Below are 15,374 nucleotides of genomic sequence, written 5' to 3'. Positions count from 1 at the left end.
CAACTCTGAATCTCTTTAAACGATGAAAGGAAAACATCTTTGTTGATTTAATAATCAGTGTTTGAGAATATCACTACAAGTAGCCTGTACTGAGAACTGGACTGGATAACTCAAGACCGTGATAATGGGCTATGGAACTTTTTCTTTGAGGTCACCAGCTCATATCTGGTTCTGTTTGGTGATAATTCAAAGTTGAGACCAAACCACCAACACATACTATCTTTAAATGATTTGGGTTGCTTGTCCTTATTGAGTTTATAAGGCCCTGTCTGAATTACCCACCACCCCAACTGGCACCATTGATTGTTGATTGTGGCAGGAGAGAGTCCAAGGACTGAACAAGAATAGGGAAGGAACTATTCTCTCAACCTTGTAAATGGCTACTCCAAGGTCGTGGTTGAGGCATACTGTCAGTGATGTGTGGAAGGTATTGCTGTACATTAAATAGATGAGTACAAAGGGTTCAGTCTCCAGAGCCATTAATCTGTCACCTTTCATGAGCAATAACTCATATTCCCTCTGCAAGAAACTTTCTAGACTCAATAAAGAATCAGTCTGCATGAAGAGTTCAGATACTCAGACTTTTTCAGTCCATAAAGTGTAATTTAAAGCAACATATTGGCGTACAGTAAACAGACTGACCGAAACGTCACTATTGAGATTTCTAAGCAATTTGCTTTGAAGTGGTGTGACTCTTTCGAACACAGTTGGTATGACTACTAATTTTACATTGCCATAAAACTGGACATTTCTAGATATTTATGTTTGAGAAGGCAGGAAAAAAGAGGCAAATTCAGTTTTACGATATACACAGTTTTAATAACAAAATCTTTCTGTACACTGCACTTCAATTTACTCCATTTTGTATTTTCACCCCCACCAGAAAATGGCTCTTAAACATGACTTGAATACAATGCATTTGGGACTCTGCTTTTTAATCTCTGGTCTCAATGTTGGTAAAAAAAGTTCACTAATGTTTTAAAATCTGTGTGGTGGTTTTTTTTTTTTTTTTTACCATCATTAAAGAATTTAGTTGAAAGTGTAGGAGATGGAGCCTTTCATATGCTTGCTTCACAGATCTGAAAGCTTGTTGTTTTGACCTTATTAGGTAAACTCATACTACCTATCTTAGATAGTAGATATGATTTGATTAGATCCTAGTACCTTTCCCTAGTACTTCTCTCTAAAAAAGGTGTTTAATACAAAATATGAAATGCATGATCCCCAACTTGACTACACAAAGGCCTTTAACTGTACCACTAGCAGTCAGTGGATGATTGTTTAAAAGAAAAAACTGACAGCCTCAGTTTATGGATAAACCTCAGTTCTAGTTGTGGAAAGGGGAATTGACATGAATGAATTGGCACTACTAATAAACCTCACTGGATTTTGTTTTATCTGTGGGAGAAGGAAGATTCCATCTCTCTGAAGTGTCGTCATTGTGTGGAAATCCACTTCTGTGGAAGATGAAATCTAGTTTTCCTAATTGATTACATTAATCGAAACACATGAGTTTTAAACTACTCAAATTACAAAATTCAATCAACTTTCATTTCATTAAACTAGTACAAAAATTAATTTAGGCACATTAGGAGACAAGTGTTAGTGCAGATTTCTGTCTTTAAAAAGCAAGCTGATACTTCTGCTCTCAAGTGTTGGCAATAGGTGACTGTCTTCAAAGGGCTGTAGCTCGATGTGGACACAAACACTTGGATTTTCACATAAACTAGTTTGTCACTGAAAACTAGCTTAATTCCCCCAATGGTTGTGGGCCCGGTAGCCTTGCATCTGATAAGTGTTAACCTCCTGTTGATTGAGCACTATCAAGTAGTACAGGAACAAGACTTGACTCACCCAATGCCTTATCAGGCAGTTCTTCAAAGTTAAAAATAAGTGGGGAAAAATCCATCATTGCAGAGAAATTACTAGAGATGGGAGAGCTTGTTCTTCCTTATTTCTGGTCCACTCAAGGACTATGATTTAAACTGGTTCCAAGTGTTGGGTTCAAATATTACTGAGACTGAAGGTGTGGGGGTTTGGGGGGGGGGAATGAGCAAATTGGGTGGAGAATGGAGCAGAGGGTGAGTGGTCTTAAGAGAATGCTCTGGAGAATGACAAGCAATTCTTAAACTGTCTACTCATGTTAATTGTGTGTGTAAAAGTGCTAAGCGCCCAAAATTCCAAGTAAACTTGATAGGAACTGTGACTGTGTGCAGTGCATCTGAACGTAGACTCAGTAACCAAAAGATGGAACGTAGATTGTGGTCATTAGTCCTGCTACTGGAACGCAAGTTAAACCAACCACCTTGGTTTAAGAAACACAAGAAATAAGTGTTTGCCAAATGAAAGAAAATTATTGTGGTGATGGAGCCACAAACAATTGAGAATGGAAAACAATTTTAAAAAGTCACTTGGAATTGCTCCTTCTAATGAGTTCTTGCATAGGACACTGGCATAGCTCGCTTCTTACTGCTTATTATTAGAGAAACCTGGTTAAATTTTCATTGCCAGCATTTGACATCATCTAGATTATATGATGCATGCTACATTGGATGTACACCTCTACCCTGATATAACGCGACCCAATATAACACGAATTTGGATTTAACGCGGTAAAGCAGTGCTGGGGGGGGGGGGGGGGGGGCTGCGCACTCCGGCAAATCAAAGCAAGTTTGATATAACGCGGTTTCACCTATAACACAGTAAGATTTTTTGGCTCCCGAGGACAGCGTTCTGTTGGGGTAGAGGTGTAATATTCACTGCTTGGGTCTAATGTGTGAACGTCCAATAGTCGTTCACTGAATATTAGGTGTTGACTTCTCAAGTCAAAGGCTAAATGCTGCTAGGGAGTGGCAATTATGTTCTGAGGCAGTTGGGAGATCAACTTTGTTTAAGATGGGTCATGCAGAGGCTGTTAAATCTTATCTTGCCTCCACAGCTTACATGGCATTAGATTGTGTGTGTGCCTTACTGCTTTACCATCTGTAGCCAAGGCTGAGCCTAGAGTACTGGTTCAAAAGGAGGGTGGGTGCATTGGCTGAAAGCTGATTCCTGGAGGTCTGAGGGAGGGGAGAGTGCTGAAATTCTAGAGAGGATAATGGTTACTAATGGTTGGGGGCAAACAGTGTTCTGTTGGTTTTTGGAGCATGGCAAACAAGGGGAATGGGTTTAGACATAGCCCTGTTGACAAGGTAGGCTGGAAGCCTGGTAGCCTTCCTTAATCATGACTGTAAACTATGCTAAAAATGACTGCTAATAATGGCTCTTGTGTAGGATTGCAAATGCAACACAGCCACATACTCCTAGGGGTAGCATGACAGCCATAGCCCCACCCACTACTTCCCTCTCCACACTGGAGTGAAGTATTTCAAGTTACTTTTGGACCATGCTACAACAGTAGGATCTTATTGGATAAGGAGAGGACATACGCTTGTGTTAGGGGGCTGGGTGCAGCAGAAATTAGCCCTGCCTTCCTGCGTGGGGATACCATAGCAAAAGCATTTGACTACCCACCATTGCTGGAATGATTCTAATTCCTGAGCACATCTGTTTGTACCTAAGGGTGCACTTGCAAAGACTTTTCTGAAAGCTAGCGCTTCAAGGGCTTGATCCTGCCCGCTAATACCCAATAATTTACACCAGTATAGCTAGTAAAGCTATTGTGCTTTCACAGACATGCACAGATTTTTAACAAGATATGAAATGATGCCCGCTCACATATCGGAGGGAAAGACTGAAGCTTAGATGTAAACGAAGGGCCATGAACACTTAATATTTTAATAAGATAAAAGATTTATTTAATCACAAGTAGTTCAATATACTTGGTGCCAGTAAATCTACTTTTTCAACTTTGATCTGGCCTCTCACTGCATGTGGGATTTAATGATGTGAACATCCCCTTCTCTTCCTCCTCCTACCACTTCCTCTGTCTGCATAGAAGGTACTCTATATGGCTGAAAGTAGTTGGGATAGTTGTAATGCAAGATAATCAGTCTATATTTGGATTCTAACAGCAAATGGGTTCATTAAAAAAAATTATAGGAAACTAGTCTTTACTGAATGCACTTGCCTTAATAGAATACAAAATCATGGAGAATAAGAAAATGTATATATTTTTTTCTTGCTAATTTGTGACACTGCAGTTTCATGTAACATAAAGGGGATAGGAAGCATGTGGATAGCATAAGAGTAATTTAAAAATATTTATGAAAAATATTATCTGAAGCCCCATGTATTTATCTGAGACCTATTCCTTTCACAATAAAACATCACAATGTTGTATAATTGTACCCTAAATGCATACACGTGTGCGTGTGCGCGTGCGTGTGTGTGTGTGTGTGTAAACATAATGCTGAGTGATAAGCAAGCAGACTTGTGCAGTGACTATCTGTTGTAAAAGTTTTTAGAAGTTTGGTACAACACATAATTAACATACTGTAATTACTGATTTATTCAAGGTATGTCAACACTGAGGAATTGTTTTCTCCAGTTGTGTGCTGCTGCCAATTGTCGAACGCTGCAGCATTTGACACAGAACACATTTTAAATATATATACATATTTATATATATAAATCCCTCCCTCCTCTTCCCCTCTCCCCCCGGTCTAGTAACTTTGGTTAAAGTTTACAATATTTGAGCAATTTTCTTAAAAATATTGTAATTTTATATTTATTTGTGGTGTCTGATACCACTGTGGCTGCATAGATCTCCAAATATTTACATGTAATTTCATAATAGTGTTTATAGCACATGCTACTTCTGGATAAAAGAAAATGAGTTTCCAAGATGAGTAATTTTATTTAAAAAAAAAAAAAAAATGCAAATAGCATACGACCTTAAATTCAATCTCATATCACTGAAGTATAAAATGAAACATTTTTCAATTAAATACTTTCTAAGCTAATTATAATTTATCAACTGAACAATTAAATAAAAAAGTTTAACTGCTTTGACTTTGGGAAGATTGGGGGTTTCACAAGAATAGGATAAGTGAAAGCTTATATTGCAGGGGCTAATTCTGTCTCCAGAGAAACCAGTCGCGTTAGTGCATGAAAATAGCTTCTAGGCAAGATGAAGAAACTGCTGTGGGGAGGAGAGGAGAGGCTTCTTCCCTCCCTAGTCCCTTTTTACCCCAAAATTGATATTTACTTTTAATTAAAATTTGCATTCAGGGTATTTACACATGAGAAGCTGTTGAAATACCCTTCATTCATAGTCCCAAATAATTTGCCTAAATTATTTGAAAAGCTATGCCAATTATCAAGTCAAACCAGAGGTCTAATAAGAGTTAAACACATTTAATACTTAGAATTGATTGCATTGTATCGAGCCGCACTTGAGCACTTTGTAAGCATTTGGAGAGTCAGTTTGTAACTGTATAAAACTGCTGTGTTGCAAATTTGCTGTGAGCTTTAGCAAAGGTACATTTAGGCAAGGCTGACTATCGATATGGAGGTAGGAAAACAGTATTTAAAATCACCAGTCTCCAATACACTTGAAAAATCCCTTTCCCATTCTTCTCTGATTGTAGATTTTAGAGTCAGATTATCACAGAAGGAAAATCTTCCTGTAAGTCTACCTTGAAAAGTGAACCGAGCCAACTGGAATGTTTGTGATCACATAGCTACAATGGAACAAATGTAATGCATGTTCCCTCACAGATCTCTGTACATCTATCTAGATTCCTTTCATCCAGACTATTTTCATTAGAAAAAGTAGACTATGGAGACTTAAGTATAAATGTTTACACATAGTCATATAATTACATAACATGAAACATTTTACATGTTTTGAGGTGAGCATCTTTTTGACTTTCAAACATTGAGTGCAAATTTAATGTAATCATTGCTTTAACACTGAAAATATGGTTTTATTTAAAAAAAAAAAAAAAACCTCTAAAATACTGCACCACTTCAAAAACAATGCTTCCATTAAATAGTTTGGAAAATTAGGGTTTATGTCAACATTTGTAAAAATTAGAATCATATGTAGGTCCCCATCAATTTTAAAATAGGTTACTTATCTGGTTTAATTTTTGATGACTTGTAGATATTATACTTCACATTCTTTATATGGCAGCTGCTGACACTTGCACTGTCCATAGCCATTAATGATGATGAAAGGTCCTTCATGGGTGGGTTCATATTCGTTATATGGTCCTTGGTCTGACATGTTTGACATATGTAGCCGTGTTTGGGATCGGAGTTGCCTGTGGTTTTGAATCATTGAACACTGCCTAATTCTTCTTAATGTGGGAGGGCAGCATTTTCTGGAGATGAACACTATAAAAATGATAAAAAAGAAAGAAAATAATAAAGCCATTGTTCCTGTAATTACCCGTTGAGTGAAGATGGCATTGTTTGGTTCAGTGAAATGTTCTTCAGTAGTAACGACTATGCCTGCAGTAGTTGGAATTTCTTTGTCTCCCATATGGAAATTTGATGAGCTTATTCTTTTTGTATACTCAGTAGTTGGAGAGCTGTAACTTGTAACCATGGATGTAACAATAGTTGATAAATTCCAGCAAAGCTGAAAACCGTAAACTGCATCTAGAATATCCTCTCCTTGGGTGTGGTCTGGGCTGTGGCACAGTATGGAGTGCTCCCACCGACCTTGAAAACCACTCAGCCATGTGGCTAATTCACATATCTTTGGACTGCATTCCCACAGATTGCTGGAGAGGCCCACTGTAGTTATGGATGTAAGTGAATTTAAGATCTTGGAATCCAGAGTGGTTAGCTTGTTGTTATCCATTAGGAGTATTTTAAGATTAGGCATAGTTTCAAAAACTGTCAAATCAATGGCTTTGATTTCATTTCCAGTCAAATCTAGCTTTTCTAAGGTGCCCCAGGTCCACTCCATCCCACATGTCAAGTTGCTAATTTTGTTCCACTGCAAGAAGAGCGTGTGCAGACTGCTTAGCCGTAGGAAATGAGCAAAATTAATCTTTGTCAGCTGGTTGTGCTCTAGGTGAAGCTCCCTCAGTTTGATTAATCCTGCAAATCCATTGCGAGCCAAACTTCGCAAGCGATTTGTGCTCAAATCCAGAAACTCCAGACTACGACAGTCCCAGAAAAGGCGGACTGGGATAGTCCGCAGGGAGTTGGAACGTAAATGCAAGGTTTGCAGTTTGCGAAGTCCATAAAACAACTCAGGATGCAGAGAGGATAACTGATTAAAAGAGAGGTCCAAATTTTGCAGGTTCAGCAGTTGGCTAAAAGTTGTGTTTGGCAAATAAAAGATTTTGTTTGAATTTAGGATTAATTCCTTAAGTTTATATAGTCCTTGAAAAGAATCTTCTCTTACTGTTGCAATTTGATTATGATCTAAGTGAAGCCAAGTAAGTTGACTGAAGCTTGCAAATTGATCCCTTTCAAGTTCAGAAATATAATTGTGCCTCAGTGACAAACCTAGAGAGCCCTTGTCAGTGGTGTTTGGCACTGAGTGAAACCCCTGAGAGTCACAGTAAAAGAGCAGCTTCTCACAGCGACATTTTGGTGGACAAGCCATGCCCAAGGCAGGCAGCAATTTTAAAACCATACTCATTGCATATAGTGCTGCCAGCATAGGAGCCCCTAATGGCCACTTGAAATGTAAGCCTGCAGAATATAATTTAGGGAAACAACAAGATAGGATATTCTTATCAGATCATGTACACTTAGAACATTATGGTGAAAGATTTCACTGCAGATTACTTTCATGCATCTCTAAAAAGCTACTTCGGAATGTAAGAACTAACTTACTAAATACAGAGTACTTAGATATTGTCCTTGATACAAATCTTTATCTACATTATTGAAGATTACAAGTGACAATGTGAACAAGCCTTTAAAAGGCTTCAGTTCAGAAAATCTGTTTTTAGTATCTGTTTTTCTGAAGCATAACTGTTTTTCATCATAAAAGGTATATATAAATGTGTAAACTTACCCATTCTTTTGAGTACATTGGAGGTTGCATTCAGTCGTAGTTTTAGACTCAACGCAGTGAGTCTGTAAAAGGCTCTAATGTAAGACAGCCTTTGAATAATTTACTGTTTTCTAGTGTCCTTCGATATTAGTGTAAGACTGAATCCACCATGCTCTCTCAAAATACTCCTTTTAAATTCGTTGGCTTGATTTCATGTGACAGGTCTGTAATTGTGGAATCAATGCTGAATATAAGTTGTTGTTTTTCCTCCTCCTGTGACTGCTCAGTGGTTTAATTGAAGCTCACGTTCTTTTTCCGCGGCTGTGGGTTCTTTTAGTCTTAACTTGTTGATGGCAGATGGGTGGCTTATTGCTGAGAGAAGCTCCTGTAGTAGCATGAGTGCATTTACTGAAAAGCTTTTCAGGGAAACGGTACAAGAATGGATTTGCTTATGCGCTGCGACCACACAGAACTGTATATAGGCTGACGTCACCTGGTGACGTTCCTTTTGTTTGGGTTTTCCAGAAGCTTTTCTGTTTTGAAGCATTATGGTGCATACTGTGATCCTGTTAAACTACTGATAGAGGAGGAAAATCAACTGTAAGGAACGCTTCATCCATACAATTCAAGGAGTAAGAATGATTTGTAATGTTTTTTCTATAGTACATTTTGCTTGCTATCTTCAGACAGCCTCAAGCAGTGTACAGCTAGAATTGTGAAGGGTCTTTTAATGCTGGCTCTTGCTCATTTTGTATTGTATTTTCCTGCACATAAAGAACTTTAATAGGGAATGCGCACATACTGTTTGAGTAGTAATAGGAGAATGCTGATTAGCACCAACAGGTACAGTAAAGTGAATTATCTGGCATTTTAGAGCTGTATACCACTACATTCCTTCTTTGTCTTTAGAATGAACAAGGAGGGAAACATTTTTGCTTAGATATTGTTAGCTTCACTTCCCCATATTCCAAGTTGTTCACATCTCCAAAGTAACAAAGAAAATAATAAACTTATGATTAAGAATGACAAATCTCTGAAAAAAATAAAACTTTATCTTCAAGTGTGTGAAATTTGTTTTCCTTAAAATCAAATTAGATTTTCCCCACTTTCAAAATCATATTTTTCTCAATTTTAACAAAACTGCAGATGGTTGTTGTTGTTTCTGGGGATTGGGTGGAGGTAATGTGTGCTCTGCATTCAGGCTGGGGCTCAAATCACGTTTGAGGTGGTGAGGAGTTTGATGGTTCACTTCAGTCATTAGTAAGCTTTTTTTTCTTTTCTTCTGTGAATAGAAGTTCACATTAGTTTTGCTGGGAATCTGTGCAACAGAACGTCCAGGCCTGAACAACAGTGATGTTGCATGTTTAGAATTAAGATGCACTGGTAGAACTGTGTTCTTGGGAAGCTTGTAAAGCTGTCTGCCTGCACTGTTGCTGACCAGTCAGTGTCTCTCATCAAGAGCTCACACATTCAACCAGATTTAGAGAAACTATACTCTTGACTAGCTGTACGCACCTAGGGCACACAAAATTACCACTTATTTTCCATGATAACTGATAATACAGGGTAAATGAGCTGCTGAATTTTCATGGCTATTTTTTGGTAAGGCTGTTTTAACCCGGATAATTTTGTTTTTAACTTTCCTCTTCTGTTTCCTTGAGTATGCTATCTTTTTTTTAAATTCCTTTACCCTGTGACTTGGAGCTATAATGCAGTGAGGTGCATTTTAAACTGTTACAACAGCCTATTCATTTTGAGCCCCACACAGTGACATGGAAATGTCTTCAATGCATGGACTGCAGAGAAGGAAAACCTTTCATGTTAATGTAAGATGGACTTAAGGGACTTTCATAATGATAGGGAAGGTGCGAAACTGAAATGCAGGACTTAAAAACAAAAAATTTCTTTCCACACTTCAGAAAGCAGTAACCCTGATTATAAAGTGTTTTGTGTTTAAACAAAGCTGTGTGCCTTCTTTCCCTAACTCTTCATTCTCTTTGATCCTGTAGTGAAGTTGTCATTTTGTGGCGAACTGTTCTGCTCTAAACAGAGCTATGACTTCATTGAGGCATCAAGTAGAAGTTTGGGTGTGAGAGAGACATATGAACACTAATTGACCATAATAAAGAAAATTAAAGCGTGCTGGTTGTGTATTAAATTACACTGGAAGTATTTCCAAGTTTGCTCTAGTCCAGTGTTCTCAAATGCGGCCACTAGAGCCTTTCCTTGCGGCCACAGCCATCTGGGCTTTGATGGGTTGGGGGGGGGGGGGAAGAAAGCAGTGGCCCCTCTCCCAGGGCCGCCAGCAGAGGTTGTGCCCCCCTCCGGAGATACAACTCTGGAGGTGCAGGCAGCTGGTGAATTCCCCACTTTCCCAGGGATAGGGGAGGCAGGCTTTGGCCACAGGGCATCAGGCTCTGTCTACATGGTGGCAGGCTGTGATTCCAGGCTCACTACCCCTGCCCTGGGTCCTGCTGCCTCCCTGCCCACCTCCCCATTCAGGACTTAATTTGTCCCAGGGCTTCCTGGGGCTGAGTAACTCTGCTCTGAAAAGTAGTATTAACAAACATACCCATATCACTTTTCACAACAGAAGACTTACCAGGTAGCAAGTATTAGAAGAAGAAAAAGCACAACCAAAAAAAGCAAAACAACAACAACAAAAAAGACAAGAACATGTAAAATGCCTGATTTGTGTTTCTGTTTTGTTTAGGTCCAGTAAAGAATAGACACAACTGTAAAATATTTTTATTACTGAGTCTGAGAAAACCCTACATAAATAAATTACACAAATTTGGACATGTGTATATGCATATTTATTTGTTTTTCTTAGTTAGTTACTTTAGGGAAAATGGTCAGCGCAGCCACCAGCAAGAGTTGGTAGCCACACTGAGTCCACCAAAATTTTTGTTGAGAACCCCTGCAGAAGGCATTACTTGCAAACAAATCATACAAGCTAATTAAAATTGGAATTAACTATTTTAAATATTTTGATTAACAAAAATATACCCAGCATAAGCACTGAATTGCCTTTTTCCTTAAGGAGCCACTATGAAAGTATACCTGAAGTGACGTATGACATAGCAACTAGCTAGATTAAAAAAATTCTGTTTTTGAAGGATTTTTACCTGTAATCTTTGTAAAATTCATACTGCCATTGCAAGAATATGGCATTCTATATTCAGAAGTTGAGTTATGGCAAAGAATTGATATCCTGTGTAACTCTTATGAATGTTACCAGTTATTCTTTCAGATTTCTTTCAGATCAGTTGTGTTGCTTCTCTACCAGTATCACGTTGGTGGTGATATCGGTTAACACAGATGAGAATTATGCAAGCCTAGTGTGGTATTAAACTAATGCTTAGGAGGGTTACTGTACAAATGCAATAAAGCAGTTTTCTTTTTCTTCGTGAAGCATGTTGCCCTTCTGCCATGTAGTGGTTGATGTTTGGCACATTGCAGGTTGGCTTTCTGTTTCAGAAATCAGTGACCTGTAGTCTCTAGGTATGCAGGTAGTCCCTTCTTTCAGGAATCTCAGCCCACATCCCAGGGGTCCACCGTGCTTCCAGAATTGATTCTAGTTAAAAGCAGAGAATAAGCTCCTGCTGCTTGCAAAACTAACAATACAGCACTACTTGTAAGCGTGAAAACTTGCTTGCATGCTCAGAAAAAAAATTGACTATGAGTAGCAGTGTCATCTACTGGTTTCTCCCATAACAAGTATTTTGCAGCAAAGTTGAAAGGGTGTATATTTGGGAAGGGGAAAACAGCATTTCTCTCCCAGTAACACTAGTGGTACCAAAAAGTCCTCACAAGAATTCTGTTTCACCCTACACCTTGATTTTTTTTTCAGAAGAACTGGATGCTATGGTAAAGGAATCCACCAGAAAAGTACATAGACTCTGACTTTAAGGTCAGAAGGGACCATCATGATCATCTAGTCCAGGGGATTCTCACAACAAATTTTTGGTAGCCTCATAGTGCGGCCACCAACTCTTGCTGACCATTTTCCCTAAAATAATTAACTTTAGGAAAAACAAATCAATATAAAATATAATATAAAAATAAACATAAATATGTCCAAATCATTGTAATTTATTTATGTAGGGTTTTTCAGACTCAGTAATAAATAATTTACAGTTCTCTCTATTCTTTACTGGACCTAAACAGAATAGAAACACAAATAAGGTGCTTTGCTTCTTGTTGTTTGGTTGCTTGTTGGTTGTGGTTGGTTGGTTTGTTGGTGGTTGGTTGGTTGTTTCTTCTTCTTTTGCTTTTTTGGTTGCGCTTGCTACCTGGTAAGGCTTCTGCTGTGAAAAGTGATATTTGTATGTTTGTTAATACCACTTTTCACAGCAGACTTACTCAGCTCCGGGAAGCCCTGGGACAAATTAAGCCCTGAATGGGGAGGTGGGCAGGGAGGCAGCAGGGCCCAGGGATAATGGCAGTGGTGGCGAGCCTGGGGACGGAGCCCCAAGCCCCATGTCCAAAGCCTGCCACCCCTACCCCTGGGAAAGTGGGGAATTCACCAGCTGCCTGCACCTCCAGAGTTTGTGTCTCTGGAGGGGGCAGGGCCCAACGTCTGCTGGCGGCCCTGGGAGAGGGGCCACTGCTCCCCCCGCCCCCCAAAATCACAGCCAATATAGCTGTGGCTACAAGAAAAGGCCTTCAACACCGATTTCTAGTCTGTCCTCCTGCACAGTGCAGGCAACAGAACTTCACCCACCCCCTCCTGTAATAGGTCCCTAACTTCTGGCTGAGTTACTGAAGTCCTCAATCATGATTTAAAGAGTTCAAGTTACAGAGAATCCACCATTTTTTCCAGTTTAAACCTGCAAGAGACCACTGCCCCATGCTGCAGGGGAAGGTGGGGGGGGAGGGGGGGAAACAGGGTCTCTGACAGTCTGACCTAGGGGAAAATTCCTTCTCAACACCAAATATGGTGATTAGTTGAACCTTGAGCATGTGGGCAAGATCCACCAGCCAGACACCTGGGAAAGAATTCTCTTTAGTAACTCAGAGCCCTCCCTTTCTAGTGTCCCGTCACTGGCCGTTGAAGATATTTGCTGCTAGCAGTCGCAGATCAGCTACATGCCATTATATGCAGTCTCATCAGAACATCTCCTCCATAAACTTATTAAGCTCTGTCCTATAGCCAAGGTCTTTTGCCCCCAATTCTCCCCTTGGAAGGCTGTTCCAGAACTTTACTCCTCTGATGGTTAGAAACCTTCATCTAATTTCAAGCCTAAACTCGTTGATGGCCAGTTTATATCCATTTGTCCTTGTGTACGATTGAACCCTGAAGCTGACATTGCCATATAGTTATGCTGACAAATTGGCATATTGTGGAAGCCTTCCTAATGTATTAAGAACAATAAATATACTAATTTCACATGATCTAGGTTGTGTCTAAGCTAGGTGACTTTTCTCATGCCTTCAGGTTTGAAGAAGCTAACTATTACCTTTCTATGTGAAGCTACTGTGATTGCATTCAAGTGTGTGGCATGATATGATTGGAGAGAACACTGATGTTCTGTCTAAAAAAACGACTTCACTAACTTTTGCTGGGCATTAGTACTTCAGATTTGTATAAAAGAATATTTGCTACTGCTCTTTAAGTATACTTTGTAAAAAGTGAAGGCAAGGATCTCCTTTGCTGATGCAGCTGTAAGGCAAAGAAAATTAGCACAAATGTTTGGAAAAATATGGAGGTGGTAATATTACTAGACACATGATGTCACTTAAATGTACTACAGTGAAATTGGGTTAGTGATGAGCTCATTTAAAAGGAAAGGGAGAATGGGCATGTGCAAAAATCACAAACAAAAACCTAGGCTGATGCATCATCTACCTGCAAGCACATCTGGTTCTAGACTTATTCTGGCTACATACAAGGGTTATTCAGATGAAGAGGTTGGGAAGGAGAAGCTGGGGAAGACCAGCTTTATATGCGGTCTTAATTTGACTGACTTCTTATGCACAAAATATGTGACGATCTTGGCTGTTGCGTAATGAATCTGTAGTCACCTGTGCTTTTAACCTATTTTACTGGGGAAGAGCTGCAGATTTTAAACCATTCATTCCACAGTATACCAGTTCATGAGTAACCAAGGGCAAAGACTTCCTTTGTACTGCTCTTGGAGAATTAATGATGATTACCTGTTCTGTTCATTCCCTTTGGGGCACCTGCCATTGGCCACTGTCAGGGACAGGATACTGGGCTTGATGGACCTTTGGTCTGACCCAGTATGGCCGTTCTTATGTTCTTATCCCACAAAGGAGGTGACATCTGGAACGGAGCAAGAGTACCACTGAGAGACTTTGGGGGTGGCCATACAAGAAGTAAGATGCAATTATACTTGTTTAAGTGAGATTCTTGCTGAAGCAAAGAGGTGATGGCATGCAGGAGCTCTCTGAAATATGTTTTGGTGAACTGTAGATTAGTATTAGCAGATGCCCTACAAGTAGTGTATAAAGAAATTGGAGGTGTGTGGAAAGATACAGAATCTTTAAGCTCCAGATTTGAAAGCACGGTTGCATTTTCTTACCTGTCATCCCTTGCACACATGCAACCTCCAACTTCAGTCAGGTCAAAGCACTATTTTACAATCTGGAATTGTTTACAGTCAATATGCTAGGATAGTGAAGGAGTGTGGAAGGTTATCCTTTTTAGACCCAGATGTAAGTGAAGTGCTAAGGAAACTGTTCAAGTTTCTAGAAAAGTGTCTGCTAAACCATGATAGACTGAGCACTCCCAGAGTAATGAGCTGTGCTAGCATTTCATGGTGAAATTGCTGCACCTGGAGATGTGCTTCTATGTAAAACTTCCTTCAGTACTGGCTGGCCAAAAGGAAAGTGTGCTAAACGCTAATCTCAAAAAAGAACCTCACTAATTTTGACTGGGACATTTTGCATATTACCCAGTTTGCTCACTCTACAATTCACAAGACAAGCTATCTATTCTGAAAAAGAAAAGCCCTCTCTCAAAATAGATTCCAGTAAATATAGTTTTGGTTTAATTGATGTTTCAATCTACCAGTCAAAATACTTTAGTTCAAATATTAAAAGCAATGGTATCTTAGTTATGAGCTCTCACTACAGATCTGTTAAATAGCTGCGCTATGAGGTGAAGCTGCTTTGGTTTGCACACTAGTGAGTTTCTACTGTACTACTTGTAGGTTTTTGTAATTTAACCAACTCTTCTTTTACTTTGGAGTTCTCATTAAAGAACCACAGCTACACTCAGGTCAGAAAATAAATGGGTTTCTGGGTAATTACCATATATTAATGCGCATTACCAATCCTTGTTGCTTTAAATGGTCATCTCTCCATTGGCCACCACCATCTAATTTCTGTGCTAATTTTAGCTTACAGGCTGGTTATAAATTTTTGTGAGAGAATAACAGCTTTAGGAAAACTTGATTAGCTTTTTTTTTTAATCCAAATAGAGCTTAAAAAAAACTAACAC

At 39.2% G+C, this 15,374-nt stretch overlaps 2 protein-coding genes across 2 annotated transcripts in view; one reads left to right on the top strand and one right to left on the bottom strand.

Annotated features, from left to right (window-relative positions):
* Positions 1-15,374, top strand: part of CTNNA1 (catenin alpha 1) — a 216,326-nt gene that overhangs the window by 101,718 nt on the left and 99,234 nt on the right. The window lies entirely within an intron of this gene.
* Positions 6,053-7,957, bottom strand: LRRTM2 (leucine rich repeat transmembrane neuronal 2). Its single transcript, XM_065410014.1, has 2 exons — positions 7,928-7,957; positions 6,053-7,171 (listed from the first exon to the last, which is right to left on the bottom strand). The coding sequence occupies exons 1-2, from the start codon at positions 7,955-7,957 to the stop codon at positions 6,053-6,055; spliced, it is 1,149 nt and encodes a 382-aa protein (XP_065266086.1).

This window comes from Emys orbicularis, chromosome 8 (genome assembly GCF_028017835.1).
Source record: "Emys orbicularis isolate rEmyOrb1 chromosome 8, rEmyOrb1.hap1, whole genome shotgun sequence".
Lineage (NCBI taxonomy): Eukaryota > Metazoa > Chordata > Testudines > Emydidae > Emys > Emys orbicularis.
The sequence above is the reverse complement of the archived record's forward strand: the minus strand, read 5'-3'. Positions and strand labels throughout refer to the sequence as shown.